Here is a 20,165-nt window from a genome sequence, read left to right as displayed (position 1 = left end):
ACAGAGTGCCCATGTCCAGCATTTGGCATGGATCCTGTGCTTGTCACTGCCATTCTTCCTCTACAGGTGGGTCCCTTCTTCAAGGAGTAGTTTCCCCACCCTCACCCCCAGTTTTGGACACCGTACTGAATTTCGAAGAACAGAGCCAGATGATTACCTCCAACCTTTTATTTATTTTTATTTTTTATTTTTTTTATGTTTTTAAAGATTTTATTTATTTATTCATGAGAGACAGAGACAGAGACAGAGAGACAGAGACAGAGACACAGAGGAAGAAGCAGGCTCCATGCAGGGAGCCCAAAGTGGGACTCTATCCCGGGTCTCCAGGATCATGCCCCAGGCTGAAGGCGGTGCTAAACGGCTAAGCCACCGGGGCTCCCCTCCTCCATCCTTTTAGATACCATCTCAGCTCTGCCTCTCTCAGGATATGGGACATTGGGCAGTTATGTAATATCCTTGAACCTTAGTTTCTGTATGCATAAAATGGGGTGAATACCATCAGTTCCTACCCAACGGGAATGCTGGGACTAAAGCAGTTAACATGCACAAGGTGCTCACATGCCTGGCACACAACAAGCCCTCGGTAAGCATGAGGTTTGGCAATATGATTAACATCATGCTCTTGGATGATGTGACTCTGGACTTAGACAATGGTGCTATGTCCTGTCTTTACTTATGCTGTTGGTTTATGCATCTGAGCTGGAAAGAGGTATGATGTTAATGTCTGTAACATCTGAGAGAGCAACAGAATGTGCGAGGGATGAAGGAATGGGAGAAGAAGCAACCAGCTTCAAGGCTGAGAGCTCTGGAAATCATGGGCTATTGATGGGGACAAGTCCAGTAGCCCGAGCTAAAGCCATAAAATTCAAAATAGAGATGTGCAGGTGGGTGCCAAGATGAACTGTGTCAGGTCCTGGGAAGTTCAGATTTTCTGACCAAAAGCTCATTATACAGCTATGTAAAAATGTCTTGGACAATCCAAGAGCTCTATTTCTGGGTGTATACCCCCAAAGAATTGAAAGCAGAGTCTTAAAGAGATATTTTTATACACATGTTCATAGCAGCATTGTTTCTAAGAGCCAAGAAGTATAATTAGCCAAAATGGCCACTGACAGATGAATGAATTGACAAAACATGACATATACACATGACAGAAGGAAGGAAATTCTGACATATGCAATAACATGGATGAACTCTGACAATACTCTAAGTAAATGATAGAGACCGAATATTTGGCCCCTACCCCTGCCACCATTTATATGATGAAGCCTAACTGCCAATGTGATCAGTGTTAGGGGACATGGGAACTTTGGGGGCGACTAGGGTGAGGGAATTAGGAGTCTGTGTGTGTGGGTCTTTGGTGTGATTAGGTCATAAGACTGGAGCCCCCATGAATGAGATTAATGCCCGCATAAAAAATAGACCCTGGAGAGATCATACTTTTCTTCCACTATATGAGGATATAATGAGAAGACAGTCGTACATGACACAGGAAGCTAGCCCCACTAGACATCTGCTTGAGCCTTGATCTTGGACATTCCAGCCTCCCAAACTGCTAGCAATAAACTTCTGTTGTTCATTAGCGACCCCGTTTCTGCTATTCCTCCCAGGGACTGAGATAGTGAATAAACCCGTCATGAAAAAGACAATAACTGGATGATTTCACTTACATGGGATACACAGACCAGTCAGATTCATAGACATAGAGGGCAGAAGGGTGGCTACCAGGAGCAGGAGAGGTGGGAGGGGGGGCAGGAATGGGGAGCTGGGGTTTAATGGGTGTAGAGTCTAGGTTTTGCAAGATGAAAAGAGCTCTGGAGATGGGTGGTGGTTGCACAACAATGTGAATGTACTTAACACTTTTGAACTCTACACCCCAACATGGAAAAGATGTTAAGTGTTAAGTTATGTGTATTATACAATTAAAATATCATACATATAGTTCCAGAAAACCACAACAAAGGATGAGAACCATGGCAGAAATGGACGAAGAAAAGTTGTGCTCATGAATTCACAAGCCTTAAGTTGCTCAAAAGAGCAAGCCCTGAAATGTGTTAGCTAGCTGTCGAACCCTGGCCCCCAAAGCCCCTCTTTGCTGATGCATGCTCCTGGGAAGGAGAGCACGGCTTTGAGGTCATGGACTCTGGGGCAAGGAGAGCTTCTGCCCTTGGCCTTGGGCCTTGGTCAGGTGGCTCAACCTCTTTCCCCTGCAGTTTCCATATCTGGAGGGTTGTCATGGCCAACAAATGGGACAAGTTGGGCAAAACTCTCAGCACTTGGCCTGGTGCAGTGGAAGGGCAGGAAACGCCACTCTCAACTGCTGTTGGAGCTTACCTGAACATCATACAGGAATCGGAAACGGCTTCCCTTACTGGCAGCTTCTCTCACAGCCCGAGCCAGCTCCACCGTCCCTTTCCCACCGATGGACCAGTGATAGCAGGGGACCGCATCAAAGGCGCCAGCCCGCTTCGCGAGTTCACAAACTAAGTCAATTTCAGCGCGGGTGTCGGTCCTAGTGATGAAAACGTTTGTGGTTTTGCATCTGTATTCATTTAGTGATGTTTTTAAAGAAAGACTAACCGTTTATACAGAACTTTGCTCCCTAACACTGAATATATTTTAAACATCAAAAGTGGTTACATTGTGTTTAATAAATCAGACTTAAAGAAAAGCGGGGGGGGGGGGGGGGGGAACGGGAAAAAAAGCCTCTCTAACAGGACTCAAATATTTCAAGTTGTTAAGGGTTTTATCGAGAAAAATTCCATAACATAACCCTTTGATCATCCACAGTATTTCAGACAGAAATGCTGGATGGAATTGGAAAAAATAAAAGCCAAGGATATGTTAACTCACTATATAGATTTCATTTCCCATAAACATCTGAGAAACTTCTGTTAAAATGAAACCAACCCAACCCAACCCAAACAAACAAACAGAAGGAGCAGACTTTTTCTCTATAGTTTTAGATGAAGCAGAGAAAGACCAAACACCCTCAAGACACAAATCTAGTTCACAGGGTGGCCCAGCAAGAGGAGTACACTTAAAGAAGGGGGCTTCACTTACTTGAAGACATTCAGAGCCACAATAACAGGAACCCCAAAGAGCTGAGCAATCTGAATCTGCTTCTGAAGGTTACAGCAGCCGTCTGCCACCAGCTGGATGTTCTGGAAGAAACCAGACCCCCATGTACGCCTCCCACCAAAGCTGCCAAACTCAACTGGCAAGTCCACTCTGGCAGGTTTTGCTTCCATTTTGCTCACTTTACTGTCATAAAAGCTATTAAATAAGACCATAAAATACTTTCTCCTCCAAGAAAAAGTGGTTACAGAAGGAGGAGGCTCATTTTCAAGATAATTTCTGGAATCATTCCGGGTCCAATAGTGTATCGGGGTCTTGAGCCAGGGGGCAGTTTCTGCTGCTGTCCGGTGGCCAGGGCATAAGCAATGTGCTCACACTCTGTAGGCTGGTATACAAGGGGGCACAAGGCCCTGGGGAGGGTGAGGAGCGCCGTCCGGCCATTCCTGGCTCAAAGCCCTGGTGCCACCTGTAGGAGCTAAGAGGTACTGTTGCCAGTAAATCAAAGTTTATTTACCCAAGAGTCCAGTAACTCAAGCAAGTGATAAAGCCAATTATATACACTACCAGAGGCAGATTTTTTGCACACCAGAAGAATATACAGGTATAAGCTTCATATTTGTTTCTGGGCTGGAGACTGAGCTCCTGCTCTGATGGCTGCCAAGAGGACAAGGAATAGAGCATACGTTGCATCATTTCTTAAGAATGAAAAGTTAACTGAATGGATTTTATCCTTCGCTCCCACCTACTTCCTTTTGAATTGCTAGAAAAGCAGTTTTCCAAGAGGCCATAGGTGGAGACTCATTTACGGACTGAAATTCAACTGCTAGCTAATGGTTAACTGCATTTCAATGGTTCTTCACACAAGCCTTCAAGATACCCGCTCTTACCTCCTCTGTATATTCTCTCTTAAGCGGGACACCAGCAGTTACCTGATAAGGAAAGGTAAAAAGGAAGAAAAAAAAAATCCATTAAAATGCTTATTCTGATACTTATTGCTTAAGGGTAAGTAGCTTCATTGGTTAAGTTTCTAGCAGCTTCATAAAATGCATCTGAAGAAGCCCTACTAGATTGCAGTGTTTGTTTCTTGCAGGGGCTAAGGGACTTGTTCTCCTACCCTACCTCTTGCCACATACTGCACCCACCTCCACTCCTGTGCATGGTGCTGACACCCAGCAGATGCAGAACCCCCAGTTCTATTACTTGTCTCCTATACCCACCTTCACTGAATCCAAATATATCCACAAGGGGAAGGGAAACATAGCAGGGAACTCTTTGAGCATATGCCTTTTACTTAACTGTGTCCAGCAGGCTGGGTGTGTTGAAAAGCCCAGATATATTGAACAAACTAGAGCAGATTCAACAAGGGTAATAGGCTCGGAAACTGGCAACCCCCACTCTGGGGGCTTGTTTTTCTTATCTTTTTTAAAAAATAAATGGCAGTAAATTGGCATCACACTAAACACTGAAGTGAGGAAGGCTTATTTATTGTCACTGGGACTTCGGACCACTTTATACTGTTCCTTCTTTTGTTTTTTAAAAAATGCTTACTCTGATAAAGATCTGAAGGAAAACCAAATTGTGGTCACTTTTTGGGAAGGTGCATTTAAAAGGAGAAAATGTGCTTTTAAACCAATAACTGGCAGCCCTAGCTGAACATAACAGTCTTATTGGGAGCTTTTAAAAAACATTGATGTCTGAGTCTCCACCCAGACCAATTCAACCAGGATTTCTGGGAATGAGATCCAGGACCAGTAATACTGAAGAGCTCCTCAGGTGATTCTAATTTGAGCCAATATTGAGAAGTTTCTTACTGGTGCCCATTATCCTAGCATAAACAGAACTTCTAATTTGAGTAAAACCCGACTTACACGAGGTGTACCATCACTCTCAATAAATTTTAAATAATGTTAAAGTCATTGCCATTACTTTTCCCCTTTTCGGCCCTATTTCTCACAACAATGTACAGAGTGGCCAGGGCAGTTTAAAGATGAAGAAACTAAAGTTGAGAAAGACAGGTGTCTTGCCTAAGATTACACAGCAAACAAGATGTAGAATGGGGACTTGACTATAACATGGTTCTGAAACCCCAATGTAGCACCTTTCCACGTTGTTTTTGCCTCCGGCTTGCTACTTGACACATTTTGATCCATTGAGGATGGATAACTTCCTCCCCTCTTATAGAAGAGGCCTTGAGAATACTGGAAATCCTCTGAAAACAAGGTACCTCTGAGGTAGATTATTTTTTTGTTAGTGTGTGGGAACATAATAATGGATTGTGAGATGGGGTTTTCCAGCATTAGCATGGAATAAAACAGAGTGAACCTTTCAATGAGGACAACTAAATGCTAGATTAAATAAAGAACGGAAGGTATTGCTGAGCTTGCACACATGCAAAGTTCTGTGGAATAAAAAATTAAGCACAGGAAGAATGGATTGTACATAAATGCCAGAAAGTAGAGAGGATTAACAAACCCAAAAGTTGGTTCTTAGAAAGATTAATAAAATTGATAACACTCTCGTAAGACTTTTTTTTTTTAAAAAAGGAATGAAAACATAACCACACATGCTGGAGATAGAACAGATACTATGATCAACTTTATACCAACACATTTAAAAACAGAGAGAAATTCATACAGGTATAATTTTTATTAGAATTCTTTTAAGAAGAAAGAGGAAACAGTTTAGATTTACGGTTTTAGATTTACCTAAACTGTTCTAGTCATTAAAAAATTAAATTTGGAGTTAAAAATCTACCCTGCACCAGAGTAAGCCACCAGCCTACCTATTATTATAGGTGAATTCTTCCTGTCTTTAAATAAACAGATTATTCTAATGTTACAAGATCCCTTATATAGAGTGTATCAAACAGAGGGAATCCTACCAGTTTATTTTAGGCTCACATCCCACTCATAAATATAGATGCAAAGATGCTACTTAAAATATTAGGAAACTGATAAGCAAATTTTAGTTGTTCATAAAAAATATATCCCCAAGTTAGATTTAGTCTAAGAATGCAGGTTCATTTCATATTGGAAAGTTTAGTATAATGTGTAATATTAATAGATTAAAGAGATAAAAACACATCTCAATAGATGAAGAGCATTATTCAACATTTATTTAGAAAATAAGACAAAATAAGAATAGAAGCCAATTTCTCTAATTTGATAAAAAAAATACTACAAATCTATAGAAAAATCATATGTAGTGAAGTATTAAATGTATTCTCGTTCAGAACAGGATAACAAAAGGAGGCCCATTGTTACACCCCTATCTAATACTGCATTGCCAACCAGAAAGAACTGGTCAGTGACAAGAAAATAAAGTATAAAGATTAGAAAGGAACAAACAGGGCAGTCCCGGTGACCTAGTGGTTTAGCGCCGCCTTCAGCCCGGGGTGTGATCCTGGAGACCCGGGATCGAGTCCCACATCGGGCTCCCTGCGTGAAGCATGCTTCTCCCTCTGCCTGTGTCTCTGCCTCTCTCTCCCCCTCTGGCTGTGTCTCTGCCTCTCTCTCTCTCTCTCTGTGTCTGTCATAAATAAATAAATAAATTTTTTTTTTTAAAAAAAGGAACAAACAGAACTGTCATTTTTTCTGACATGATTGCCCAATGGAACTCTAAAGTGTCTACAAAGTAAATTAGTACAATTAATAAGATGATTTTACGGTCACAGGGATGTAGCGTACAGCCTAGTGACTATTGTATTGCATACTGAAATTCACTGAGAGTAGATCTTTTTTTTTTTAAAGATTTTATTTATTTATTTGAGATAGAGAGAGAGAGAGAGAGAGAGAGAGAGAGAGAGAAGCAGGCTCCCCACTGATGTGGGGCTCAATCATGGGATCATGACCTGAGCTGAAGGCAGATGCTTAACCGACAAGCCACCCAGATGCCCCGAGAGTAGATCTTAAAAGCCCTTGTTGCAAGACAATTTTTGTAACTATGTATGGAGACAGATGTTGACTAGATTTGTGATTCTCCTGTAGCATACAAATGTCCAATCATTGTTTTACACCTGAAACGAATATAAGATTTTGAGTCAATTACACTTTAACTTAAAAAAGTCAGTGGATACAAAAATATATAAGAATTCAGAAGTAATCTGTTAAACTACAAAAATATAAAGTATATAGTAACAAATCCATAAAAAGATGGAGAAGCCCTTTGTGAAATGAGATGTAAATCATTATTAAAATACACTTAAGAAAACCCAAAATCAGTGAAGAGGTGTCCCATCAGCTTAGAAGGCAACCTGTCAAATATCCCTAAATTGACTATTGATATAATGCCATTCCAATAAAAATCCTGAAAAGATTCTTTATAGAACTTTATGATCGAATTCTAAAATAAATATGGAAATGAAAAGGACCAATAACAGGCCAGGTATGCATGAAGAAATAGAACAACCTGGTGGAGTTCACCATAAAAGCTATCAGTGTAGCACAGACACAATTATATGTAAATAGATCAGCAGAACCGAAAACAGATCCCAGAAAAAGACCTACACATATATGAAGAACCAATTTATTATAAAGTAGGCTTAAAGATCAGATGGAGGGAGGGACTATTTAAATAAATGGTACTATGCTAATTCGTTATTAATATATAAAAAAAGAAAATTAGACCTGGTGATTGCACCATACATGATAATCAGTAGCAATGGGTGTGATGGTTAATTTTAAGTGTCAGCTTGTGCCACAGGGTGCCAGAGAGTTGGTTGAACATTATTCTAAGTATTTCTGTAGGGTGTTTATGGATGAGAATAACATTTAAATTGGTGGATTCTGAGTTAAAAGAACTCATGACCCATGAGTTAAAAGGCATGACCCATGCCCTACCCTCCCATGCCCCCTCGCCCCCTATTGTGTGGGTGGGCTATATCCAATCAGTTGGCCCTAATAGAACAAAAAGATTCTGTGCAAGAAAAATTCTCCAGCAACTGCCTTCTGAGTGGGGATGGAACTGGATCATCAGCCCTCCTAAATCTCCAGCCTGCTGACCCACTCGGTAGATTTTGCCAGCCTCCATAGATGTGTGAGCCAATTCCTTAAGATAAATCTCTTTTTACATAAATACACATTGTATCGGTTCTTTACACAATGTATTTAAAGAATTAATTATAAAGGGATATCGAGATCCATAAGAGTAACAATATTAGTTCCTGCACTACAGCATGAATGGTCAGTACTTTGAAAGACAGGATATGAATTTAAAATTATTGGGGCTAAAATGGGCAAGTTCAAGAGTGACAGGATTTTCCACTGCACATATTATGGAAAAAAAAAACAAGCTGAATAAACATAAGAGGCCACCATGGTTATTTGTGTAATGATATCCAAAGGAAGTAGAAATTATAATGGATCAAAAACATTATCATAGAGTTGTTTCAAATAAGAAGGAAAGACACGGAGATGGATAATTCAGAGTATAGGATTAAGAAAACGAGAGTTAATTTATTATTTTATTTTGTTGAAAACATTTCCTGGATACAGACTCTACATTAGGCAGAGGGAAACCCTAATTAGGCATTAGGGATACTCATATTAATAAGACATAGTCCCCGATCTCAAGGAATTCAGAGTAGAGAGACACACATATAGACATTGATAAAGCAATGTGATACAGAAGGCTCTTCTGGAGCTCAGGAGAGGATTACTAAGCTTTCCCAGGCTTCCCAATCCTTTCCTTCTATCATCCTCCACCCAGATGTGTGCCTACCACACATGAGCCCTGTTATAATCACTGGGCTGGAACCATGATGTGAAGTGGAAGACATGCAAAAGAGTAAAGTCAGAGGGAAAAGCAACCACTGTAAAACAAGTGCATTCATTAATATAAACTAAAATAGGATTATGAATCATGTAGAGAATTTTTATGGAACAGATAGGAGAGTATGGAAAAACACTCAACTAGAACTCAAGAGACCTTGAGTCTGCTTAGTCTGGATGATACAAAGCAAATCACCAAATCCTTCTGCTAGCTTAGTCATTTCATCTTTACAAGGACTGAGCCAGACTCAGACAATCTCTAAGCCCTTTCCAATATCAAAGCCCTTTGATTTTATAACTTTTGGGGTACAAAACAGGGAGGGAGAATTTCAAATGCATCTTACAGAAGCAGAAATAGTTTTTTGAAAATGGAAATTGGTATACAGATTCAAAATCTAAAGTTAAGGAGTCATTGTAGCAATAAGTGGTGTTTTGAACAAAATCAGAATTCTTTAGGATCTACTGCTTAATTATATCTGTTGTGTCAATCTTGAATTTGAATTAATGATGCAGCTTTAGGCTACAGTGAACTACTCAAGTGTTTGGTATTATTAGTGGATTTGGGACTCAGAAAATATTTACCCTTCATTAATGCTCAGCTCTGCCTGGTGGACAGAGAAGGGAATTTGGTTCTAAATCTCAGACTTGGGAATCCCTGGGTGGTTCAGCAGTTTAGCACCTGCCTTCGGCCCAGGGCGTGATCCTGGAGTCCAGGGATTGAGTCCCATGTCAAGGGATCGAGTCCCATGTCAGGCTGCCTGCATGGAGCCTGCTTCTCTCTCTGCCTGTGTCTCTATCTTTAAAAAAAATAAAAAATAAACTTCAGACTTCGGATCTGGTTCTCTGTAGGCCTGATCATACTGTCTTACATTCCCTGAACTGGTTGAACCTCAAATCCCTTATCTATAAAATGGGATAAAATAATGTCAGTCTTTTCTAGGACAAAGAATTGCTAAAATGGTTATACAACGTATTTCATGAGCAGAGATGTATTCCATAATGGCAAAAATTTTATTTGTTCCTGCTGTGTAATGATCATTGATTATGTGACTTCCGTGAACATAGTATTACCAATTAAGCAATCAGATTTGGTAGTTTGTCTAATACAACAATAGTATAAATGATAACAACGCTCCAACTTAATTTTACTTCAAAGGTGATTATTCAGTATAACATTTCTTATTCTCCCCTTGGGGAAAAAAAACTTAAAATGAAAAAAGAAAAACATTACATCATTTCTGTGGAAAGGAAAAAATTTTCTTTCAGATGTACATGAATTATGTATATAAGACAGGTTAATATCAAAAGTCTATAAAAAATGTTAATAGGGTGTCTTCAAAACAAAGCTCTTTTAGAAATAATCCAGTGCTATAACAGAGCTATAAAGTGAAATCAGAATAAGTAGAAACAGAAGGAAAATAGTTCTAGATGAAACTTGATGAGACAAAAAAAAAAAAAAAGAAAGAAATTTGATGAGACACTGCATCAGTGAACCAAAAAACTATCTGTACAAACACTGAAAAACCTCACCCACAAATGCCATCACTGTAATCCTTTATGTTCTCTGCTCGGGAACAAGAGCCTCCATACTCCTATCAACGTGGGGTTAGAAAATGTTGACCCAAGTTTCAGACAGAAATCTTAGGACTAAAAAGCAGTCATATTATACTCTTTTCCAAAATACTGCTGACAAATGACTTTGTAAGTGTTACCATTGATTTGAATTTATCAAATGGTAAGTGCCTTATAATGGTGATTTGTAAAAAAAGAGAGGTATTAAAAAAAAAATCACAGCTATGCAGCAGGTTTAAAGGCTTCAAATGAGAAATTCTGCTTCACCTTCATTTTAAAATGTGTTTTACCGGGAAGGAAATATGAGACTTACGCTTGGCCCGCCTCCATGCATCTTCAGAGCTCGAACCGTTGCCACCAGCACAACCGCATTCGGCACCAAGCCAGATGCTCGGCACTTGATATTGAAAAATTTCTCCATTCCAATATCAGCACCAAAGCCAGCTTCAGTTACTGTGGAGAATCAAGGTGGAAACTTGTGATCATTTTCTCAAAACAAGAGCAAGTTCTGGCCATTGTTGGTACGACTCAGGTTCAAAGTGAAGTTTAAATTCCCCACCACATCCATGTTATTTCACGGTATTGCATCTTGTTCATATGCTACGGTAAACTCATTTTCCTGTCATCATAGAAAATGCTCCACTTGCCTATGTTCTCTACAAAGATGGCTCTCCCCCTTGCTTTAGACCACCATGCCTTAAGGATTCACTGCCAAGGCCAAGATTCCTCTCCCAGTAGGGACACTCAAAGCAAAGTGTTTCTTACCACAGGTGAGATTGTCAACTTTTTAACTGGGTTCTAAATTGTACCAAAGGACATTGCTAGCATAATTACCATAGAAGAGCCTTCTTACGTCTTATAACATGCACGGTTCTAAATCATTTTATTTAACCCACCTAGTCATTTCTGTTGATTGACAAAATTCAAGTTTGTTAAGTGGCTTAAGATTCATCCTCAGGCTTGATAAGATAGCATCTTTATTCCATAAGCACAGATGACATTTATTTTTAGCCATCTCCTTTGCTGCCCCCAAATTGCTAGAAATGTTACTGTAGAGGTAGGGATCCCTGGGTGGCACAGCGGTTTAGCGCCTGCCTTCAGCCCAGGGCGCGATCCTGGAGACCCGGGATCGAATCCCATGTCAGGCTCCCGGGGCATGGAGCCTGCTTCTCCCTCTGCCTGTGTCTCTGCCTCTCTCTCTCTCTCTGTGACTATCATTTAAAAAAAAAATGTTACTGTAGAGGTAGCTGAGAGAGTACTAGATACTACTAATGACTGACATGTGGTCAGAAGCATCATTTCCACACACAAAGGAGAGCTCTAGGATGGGCAGCACTAGCATCATGCATTTTAACAAGATCCCCAGGTGAGACGAATGCCCATTAAAGTTTGAGAAGCAAACTCAAGGGAAAGAATAATAAAAATGTAATAGGAAGTAAAAATTTATGAAATATGCACTATGTATTGACATTTCAACCAAGGCCATAATTTATGGCAGAGACAGGAACTGGCAGTAAAACAATTTACTAAGATAAAATCAAAACATTTAAAAATGTGAACGACTGAAGATATTGTCTTGAGCAGTCACCAAATGCGCACATTTTAACAAGAATTAAGAAAATAAAATCATGAAGTGTCCCATGTAATTTTGTAGTTTGCTCCTTTACTTTAAAATTTTTAGTTTTCTCGCTGTACTGCAAACTTCCAAAATTTATGCTTGTAAGTAGTAACTTATAATTTTGTTAGGTTGATGTATCAAGATTTACTAAATTGTTCCCCCTGTTATTAGACATTTGGGCTGTTTCCAATATAAATAATGCTGCAAAATATCTGTGCATATGAGATTTAACCTCTCTAAAATTATATTCTTGGAATAAATTCCCAAGGGTGAGAGCATGGTGCCAGAGGATGTAAAAAATTTTTATAACTGTTGTTATGCTTTTGACAAACTGAAAAGTATTTCTTTAAAAATATTCAATTTGGAATGAATTTAGCTATAAAGTAACTTATTCCTTTATTTTCTTTCCTTTGAATAAGTGATATAGCAGAATGAGCTACAGAAGTAAAAGACATTCCTTTTTACACACTATTTGGGACAATTCTAGTGATTTCATTAGTGGTGGTCAAATCCAGAGAAGATCATTGACAGTAACAATCCCTATCTCAGTGGTACTCCTGGTAAAAGCAGTGGTGACTTTGGCATAGTAGTGGCATAGTGGACCCCAGAAGAGGAATGTTCAGTTAATTTTGTCAAAGGTCATTATAGAGTGGGCTCCCATCAGGGGAAAGGTGACATCCTACCGATTAGTATCAGACACACCGGGTCCAGTCTGGATCCAGACCAGAGAGCTGTGCATATGAGCTGTCAACTGAACAGTAACAACCAAAAGGTAAACCTATTTGAATCTCAATGTCCCCATTTGACTTGTTGGGAGAATTAAGTCAGATAGTACATCAAGTACTCCATTATTGCTTTATGGTATATACTGGGAGCTCACATAAATGGTCCGCATCATCATTACCCAAGAGAACAACCCTCCCATGAATTGATTATACTCAATTCTTTAGTATCTGTTGAATTCCTGCTATGTCCAGGCATTTTTCTCAGGGCAGTGGCTCAGTGATGTGAGGATTAGGATCCCTCATGTCAAGCTCTCCAGGGACCTGGGGGCAGAGACCGTCTGACATTGGACTGGAGAGAAGGCAGGTGCAGTGCATGGGGAGGAATGGATGTTGCAGGGCAGGTTTGGAGAATGGTGACAATGGAGTCAGGCTCTGAGGGACACTAGGACTTCTCCAGGCAGAGAAGTAAGGAGTTGGGGGTGGAGGGAGGGAGGGAGGTTAGGGAGGAGCAAAGAGATTCTCAGGTAAAGGAGAGAGCAAGAGCAGACATCAGCTTGTGAAGATGAAGAGAAATGATCCATACTGACTGGAGAAGTCTATTACCTCAACCAACATGACTTGTTCTCTGATCAGTTCTGAGGAGTAGGGATTCAAGTAACAAAGTTGTGTATGTGGGTTTTTTTTCAATGCCATTATATTTGAAAAACTGCTTAATATCGCCCTATGGATGGAAGTAGATTTTTCTGTGCAGTGTTTGGTGCAAAGTCTTTCCAATTGGATGCCTGTTTCCACCTGAAGCTCCTCTCTTAGACTAAGCTCCAAGAGACTGATGCTGCCAGACACACAGTAGGCACTGGATGAATGGGTACATCTCTAAAACAAATAAACAAAAAGAGGGAGCAGGAGAATAGCAAAGTTTTATAATACCTGGTCACAAATCTATTAATAGCACAGATCATTTATAATCATTTCACTCCCCTGAAAAGGTGCAAGCTCAAGTTTACTTCAGAAACCATCTCTTCTCTTCTTTAAATTTCACACAATGTAGTCACCATGCTCTCTGATCTTCATTGGCTCACTCTTGCCTCACAGAAAACATCCAAGTTCCTTATCACAAAAATGAAGACCACCCAATGTTACGTCAAGCACACACCCATGTCCATCTTCACTCTGCCTGAAGTTTTGTGCTTTACTAATATCAAACTTCCTGTAGAGCCCGTACATACTATGTTTGTCATATCCGACCCTCCTCCAGATAGGAACAACTGGAATGTTCATCTCTCCTAAATGCATTGTCCAAGCCTTCGCTCAGATGCTCCAGAAGCTTGCCCTGATCCTCTCAGGGAGAGCTGGCTTGCTCTCCTGCCCCTCTTGGCCCTCTGGTTTGCTCCTTCACCAGGCCCACATCGATCTCTTCATGCAGCGTCCCAATTAGACTTATGTGTCATCTCCTACTCAGAGGACAGTGACTATGTCTTACTTATCTTAGTATGCCCAGTACTTGTCACGGTACCTGGTGCACACAAATTATTAAAGATATGAAGAAACTAGCAGAGTGGGATTCAGAGCCAGTGGTGATCAAGTCAAGGCCATCGTTCAGTGAAGACAGGTAGACACAAAAAATAAAATTAACCAATTAAAAATGTTTTCATACCTCCCTGTCATGCTTCCTTTTTCCCAGAAGTAGCAAAACAGTTTTAATAAAAGGTATAAATGTCATATGTGATAAAGGTATGACCACTGCAAATGTCTACATGGGCTTGCTAATAAGCTTAATTTCATATTTTAAGAAATAAATTGAAAAAAAAAAAAAAAAGGAGTAACAAAGAGAACTGAAGTTGGGGAAGGAAACAGGATACAGTTATAAAGGTCCAGGGGCTGTGGCTTCCAAATGTAAAGGAAATACAGGGTGCAAGCAATGTGTTGAAAACAGAAGAAAGTGCCAGATTCTCACACTTTGCAGACTGTCCTGAAATATGTATGGCATGGAATCATTTCTATGTTGTTTTCAAATACTGGGCTGCTAAGGAAAACAGTGGGGAAAAGGTGTGCTGGTGCACAATCGCGAATCCCACAAGTAAGGACCACATAATAAAATGACATCAACAAGTACTGGCTTGGAAATGGACAGTGTGCGGTGCTATGTATCTGTGTCTTGCACGTCAGTGGGTCTTGATGTGAGCAGGGTATGAGCCATTCTATTTCCCAGGCACTTCCTGAGAATTGTCAACAGAGAAAACCTGTTAAGTTTTCCTAGTGATCTGAAATAATCAATTCAGTCACCTATCATATTTGCTGCTTCTGATAAATTTTAAAAGATGTACATGCTAAAGAATTACTTAATGTTGATTTTAATAGGCACCTGTTCTTGAGTCATGAAGCAAGGATATTTACTATGACTTTGCATTCTGGATAAACACATAATGTAGCGTTGTGAAAGCTGCATATTTAAAAAAGCTTGCAAGAAAATGTTTCCAAGTGCAACAATCATTTGTCTTGGCAATCTCTTTTTTTGGGGGGGGGGGGAGGTGGGGTGGTCACAACTAGTCAACTTACAACATGAAGGAAAACAGGAAACTGATACTTTTCTGTGTAAGCACAGAAGCTGTTAGGTCGTGATTTGGTAGCATGGCTTGATTCAAACTTTATAGCCCATAATGTGTTCATAAAGGAAGTGTGCATGGGTCCGCATTGGGAAAGGACTAGCTGTTTGGACAAAAACTGTTCGCACTTTCACAGGAAACAGAGCTCAGGGTTCAGGTGGAGAGTAAAAACCAATGCTGGACAACCAAGTGGTTTGCTTTCTGTGATGCTCTACGATTGCATCCTGAGTAACTGTGTACCAAATGAACATAAAAGATGACAAAACATGACTGGCAGGCACATATTGTCTATGAGATTCTTCGATGAGGCAGAGAGATGATTTTTATATGTCAAATTGTCCTATCATGTGTCCCATTTGCAGTACACATGCGCTGAAGATTTTAATCACAATGAGGACTCAGGTAAGCAAGCACCAATCAGCTAAATTAAAAAACAAACATTCACATCACCATCTCACAGGTGGGACCTAAAAATCATGGTTTCATAAAATTCTAGAGCTCTGAGGGAACTAGCCTCCTCAGGGTTCATATGTGCCTGGCAAGTTTCCTTCCTGGGATACTGTTGCAGGTCCCTCTGATGCTCACCTCAGCACTTTCCTACCTGCTCTACATGCTCTCTGCCTCTTCGCATTCTATTTAAAAGCAGCTTTTAATTAAACACCTGCATCTCAGAATTAAGGAAAATCTTATTTTCTCTCATTTAATAATTACTGAACCTCTATTATTTTGCCTGGCTCTTATGTACCCATGTCTCATTAGTGAGGAAATAGTACATTTTTTTAAAAAAGATATTATTTATTATTCATGAGAGACAGAGAGAGGTAGAGACACAGGCAGAGGGAGAAGCAGGCTCCATGCAGGAGCCCGATGTGGGACTCGATCCCGGGCCTCTAGGATCAGGCCCTGGGTCAAAGGCAGGTGCTAAACCACTGAGCCACCCAGGCGTCCCGAAATAGTACATTTTTAACATGACAAAGATCAGAAATATTAATTACCTAATTAAAAAGGAACATCTTTCTGACCTTTCCCCTTTTACATTTTCTTGCTTGAATTCCCCCTATTATTTTAAAATTTTAATTTCTTTACCGGTACATAGTAAATTTGAATCCAAGTGTTTCACATCTACTTCTTTAAAAAAAAATGTTTTTAAAATTTAAATCCAATTTAGTTAACATATACTGCATTGTTTCAGGGGTAGCACATTTATTTCTGAATGGTCTCAAGCTTTAGTACATTTACTGAATCCATTTCTATGTAATCACAGACCTTAAAGGTAGATCAGTGGTTCTCTAATGAGGGGTAGATTATGTTCCCCACGGGACATTTGGCAATGTCTGCAGTCATTTTTGGTTGCTGTAATCAGCATCTTGTAGGTAGAGGCCAGGGATGCTGCCAAACATCCTACAATGGACAAGACAGTCCCCTCACCAGTACTCCCTCCACAAAAACCCTCTAAAACTAGAATTATCCACCAAAATAACAACAGAGGTTGATACTACTGTGGTTCAAGCATGATGAAGGAGACTTATGCTTTCTAGATACTCTTCCTGAGAATGTTACAAATAGGACAACATAGGTGGTAGCAATGATCAGTCTTACTGTCAGGAACAAATACATATGATGGGGAAAGCTATGGTAATTAGAGACTGGGCATGAGAAAGGCACAGAACTAACATTCGCTAAAGCACTGCCTATGTGCCAGGCAACATACTTGACACTGTCTGTCTTGTTTTTCTCTCCAACGCCCATGAGGGACCTTTACCTGCCACATAGGCTTGTGAGGCTAACGATAAACAGTGCTTCCCAAGCTCATACAGCTATATGGGATGGAGCCTGGGTTGAAAACATGGCCCATCTGACCACAGTCTATGCCAGTGTCCCATGCCCCTGCTGTCCTGTCGATGAGTCAACTAATCAGCAGCATTTCTCCAGCAGAACTGCTTGGTGGGTTGTATTTCCACCGACAGTCTTGACTGCTTGTACTTCAATATTTTGGTATAGGAATTCTTTTCCTGAACTCTGACAGGTGTGTCCAGACTTGTTTCTAATTGCAATATGGATTGCATAACAGAAAGTATGTAATCTGGAGTCTTCTTCATTATGATAATGTTTTTTTGTTTTTGTTTTTGTTTTTGTTTTTTGTTTTTGTTTTTTAAACTGAATTCATAAATTTGTTTTCTCTCTTGGAGCAAATAATCTAAGGATTATGGAACACAGTACTCTTTCACTTCTTGGTCTATGTGCCAACTGTGCCAAGTCCTGGATAGCAACAGGGAGTCTATGGGTAGACAAGGACAGAGCTCCCAGAAATGAATCTTTCCGGACCAGTTCCACTGGGCTTGGTACCCAACGCATCAACAGGCCACAGGCAGAGAACCCTTGCTTGGCCACCTAGCCTCCTGAGAACCAAACGGTCCCCTTCCGTGGGGCAAGTCAGAACCCTAGACTTGACTTCCCAGCCTCCTCTAGCCAGCCATCTGCCTTCCCATGACTCACTGGGGAAATGAATGACGCCAACGCTCTTGTACGTTCCTGTCCTCACTATGTATACACGGTGGGAGAACAGGGAACAACTGCTTTAGATTTAAGATTCTTTTTTGCTTTTACCTTGAGGAAACCCCACCTTGGACTCTAAACTGAGGCACCACGATCATTTTTCCCGGAGTTTCTGGCTACTTGATATGCCTGATGTTGTCATAAGAATCAATAATGGAATTTCTACCTGCTGTGTAACCAAGGGGCCCTTTATTCCATGTGTACTCAGATCTGAAGATCAAAACCTTCAGATTTCATAGCCACTTTATAATGGCAATAATTTTTGTCTTTATCATACATGTAAAAACAGAGGTATCAAATATACGACATACTGAGTTCCCCATGACTTTTGGACATGAACTTCAGTTTATGGACTTGAGACGTCTCATAGAAGAACTAGTCCTTGCAATCCACTTGGCTCAAAAGGGGTTGGGATAAGAAATATGTCTGTACAGGGCCAATTTTGCTACCTGAATCCTTAAAAGAATTTCTTCTAAACAGAGGGAGGAATGAAACTGTAGCTTCCATGTAGTCAGCACTTTATTTTCTTGCAACAAATCAGAAATAAAAATAAAACCTTTGTACAGGGGAAGCAAGGAATAGGTTGGCTAGACTTCATTCTGAAGCATTGTAGGCTATAATTCCTAAACAGTGCTAAAGGAGTGGAAACTAGACTCTTCAAACTGACTCTCTTTGCCCTGTGTAAACATGTCTATCCAGCTGCAGCTGTCTGCCGATAAACTCAGGGAAGACTCTGTTCAAAGTCACAGAAACACATGAATTCTGAACTTGAGCTTGTGCTTGAGATAGCCTAGTCTTTGAGCATTTTAATTCTTTTTTTTTTTTCAGTGACTAGAAGGAGACTAAGGAAACCAGGATGAATCATTAATTATAAGGGAAGCTTAGCATTACCATGATAGCTGGAAAAAAAAGCAGCAAGCTTGCTGTCCAACATTAATTTTGAGGATCTAACTCATCTTAATTCTCTGAAATTTTACAAAAAAATCAAATATTTTCTGCTCTTTAGGATGTGCCTTTTTAACCTATGTTCCATGTTCCTCTTTGGTTTTATTAAATGTCTTAAGGTCATATTTCCCTAAGAGTATGTAGAACCAACCAGACACATATAAGGAGACCTACAGAAGGAAATCAGTAAGAAAACAGTATTAGTACTAGTCCAAGCCTTTCCACTTACCCTTTTGGTGATGGCAATGCTTATATATATTAGGGAATTTTGGTAGTAGTATAGAATGCATGAGAAAGTTATTGAGGATGTATCTGGGGAAAGGAAAGAAAAAGATAAGCAAAGTATAAAAAGGACACAGATCAACTTGAACCATATGTTTTCAGTAATGACAAAAAAAACTTTGACAGTAATGCCACTTAGATGCGCTGTGGTGTCAGGACCCAGAATTTCCATCCTCTGGAGTTAATTAGTTATAGATACTGATTCCCATTATTTGAAACCATCATTAATCATCCTATTTTATAAAATAATTTTGACCAAAGTGAAATTTAATTTTGGAAAAAAATGTTAAAAGATGAAAATTAAATTATACATGTTATTTTTACCTCCTTTATAAAAATCCAACTGAATTAAATTCATGAACCCATTATCCAAACAGTTCCCATCTTCTTGTAGCAATCACGAGCATTTGTATAATGTCATCGCCATGACCAGGGTTTTAACCCTTCTGTTTTTAGCAAACAGTGGAGTCCCAGAGTTCTGGCTAGAGGCCTGGAATTTTGGATGATTGCATGGGGGTGGAGCTGTTCTCTTGCTGCTCCCAAGAACTGGTCACAAGGAAGATAATTTGAAAGAGAAATCTGGAAAGGTTTGGCTACCAACATGTCTCACCCTACAATAATCAAAAGATGAAATAGAGCATTTTTTTATTGAGCATTTCAAGAAAACAAATCAAGAAGGAAAAAAGTAAAGATGCCTTAAAATAAATATATTTTATCTGAAAGGTTCCCAGGAAAAATCAACATAAAAAAACCTATGTAATAGCTTTTTCTGCAAGTACAAGAAACCCAGCAAGTGAAACTATGGTTACTGACCTTGAGAACGAATTAAATACACCAACATTCCTAGTATGATAACTTCTAATAGAAGAAACTAAGACAGAGGAAAACATTTTAAGCTTCAAAGTTGGAAGATACTACAATGTATTTAACAAGCAGGCAGAGCAGGGATTCTCCAGTCTGAAGGCAGAGACCCAATGATGGGTCCCAAAATCAACGTACTGGGTTACAACCAGAATTA

General features: G+C 39.8%; 1 protein-coding gene across 1 annotated transcript in view; it reads right to left on the bottom strand.

The window, feature by feature from the left end:
* MTHFD1L (methylenetetrahydrofolate dehydrogenase (NADP+ dependent) 1 like) overlaps positions 1 to 20,165 on the bottom strand; it is a 187,050-nt gene that overhangs the window by 63,422 nt on the left and 103,463 nt on the right. The window contains exons 21-24 of the mRNA XM_038526323.1: positions 10,732 to 10,871; positions 3,966 to 4,007; positions 3,064 to 3,164; positions 2,335 to 2,512 (exon numbers count right to left, since the gene is read on the bottom strand). Of these exons, the coding sequence (XP_038382251.1) occupies positions 2,335 to 2,512; positions 3,064 to 3,164; positions 3,966 to 4,007; positions 10,732 to 10,871 (461 nt within the window). The remainder of the gene's footprint in view (positions 1 to 2,334; positions 2,513 to 3,063; positions 3,165 to 3,965; positions 4,008 to 10,731; positions 10,872 to 20,165) is intronic.

This window comes from Canis lupus, chromosome 1 (assembly GCF_011100685.1).
Source record: "Canis lupus familiaris isolate Mischka breed German Shepherd chromosome 1, alternate assembly UU_Cfam_GSD_1.0, whole genome shotgun sequence".
NCBI lineage: Eukaryota > Metazoa > Chordata > Mammalia > Carnivora > Canidae > Canis > Canis lupus.
This window is presented reverse-complemented; position numbering and strand designations above follow the sequence as displayed.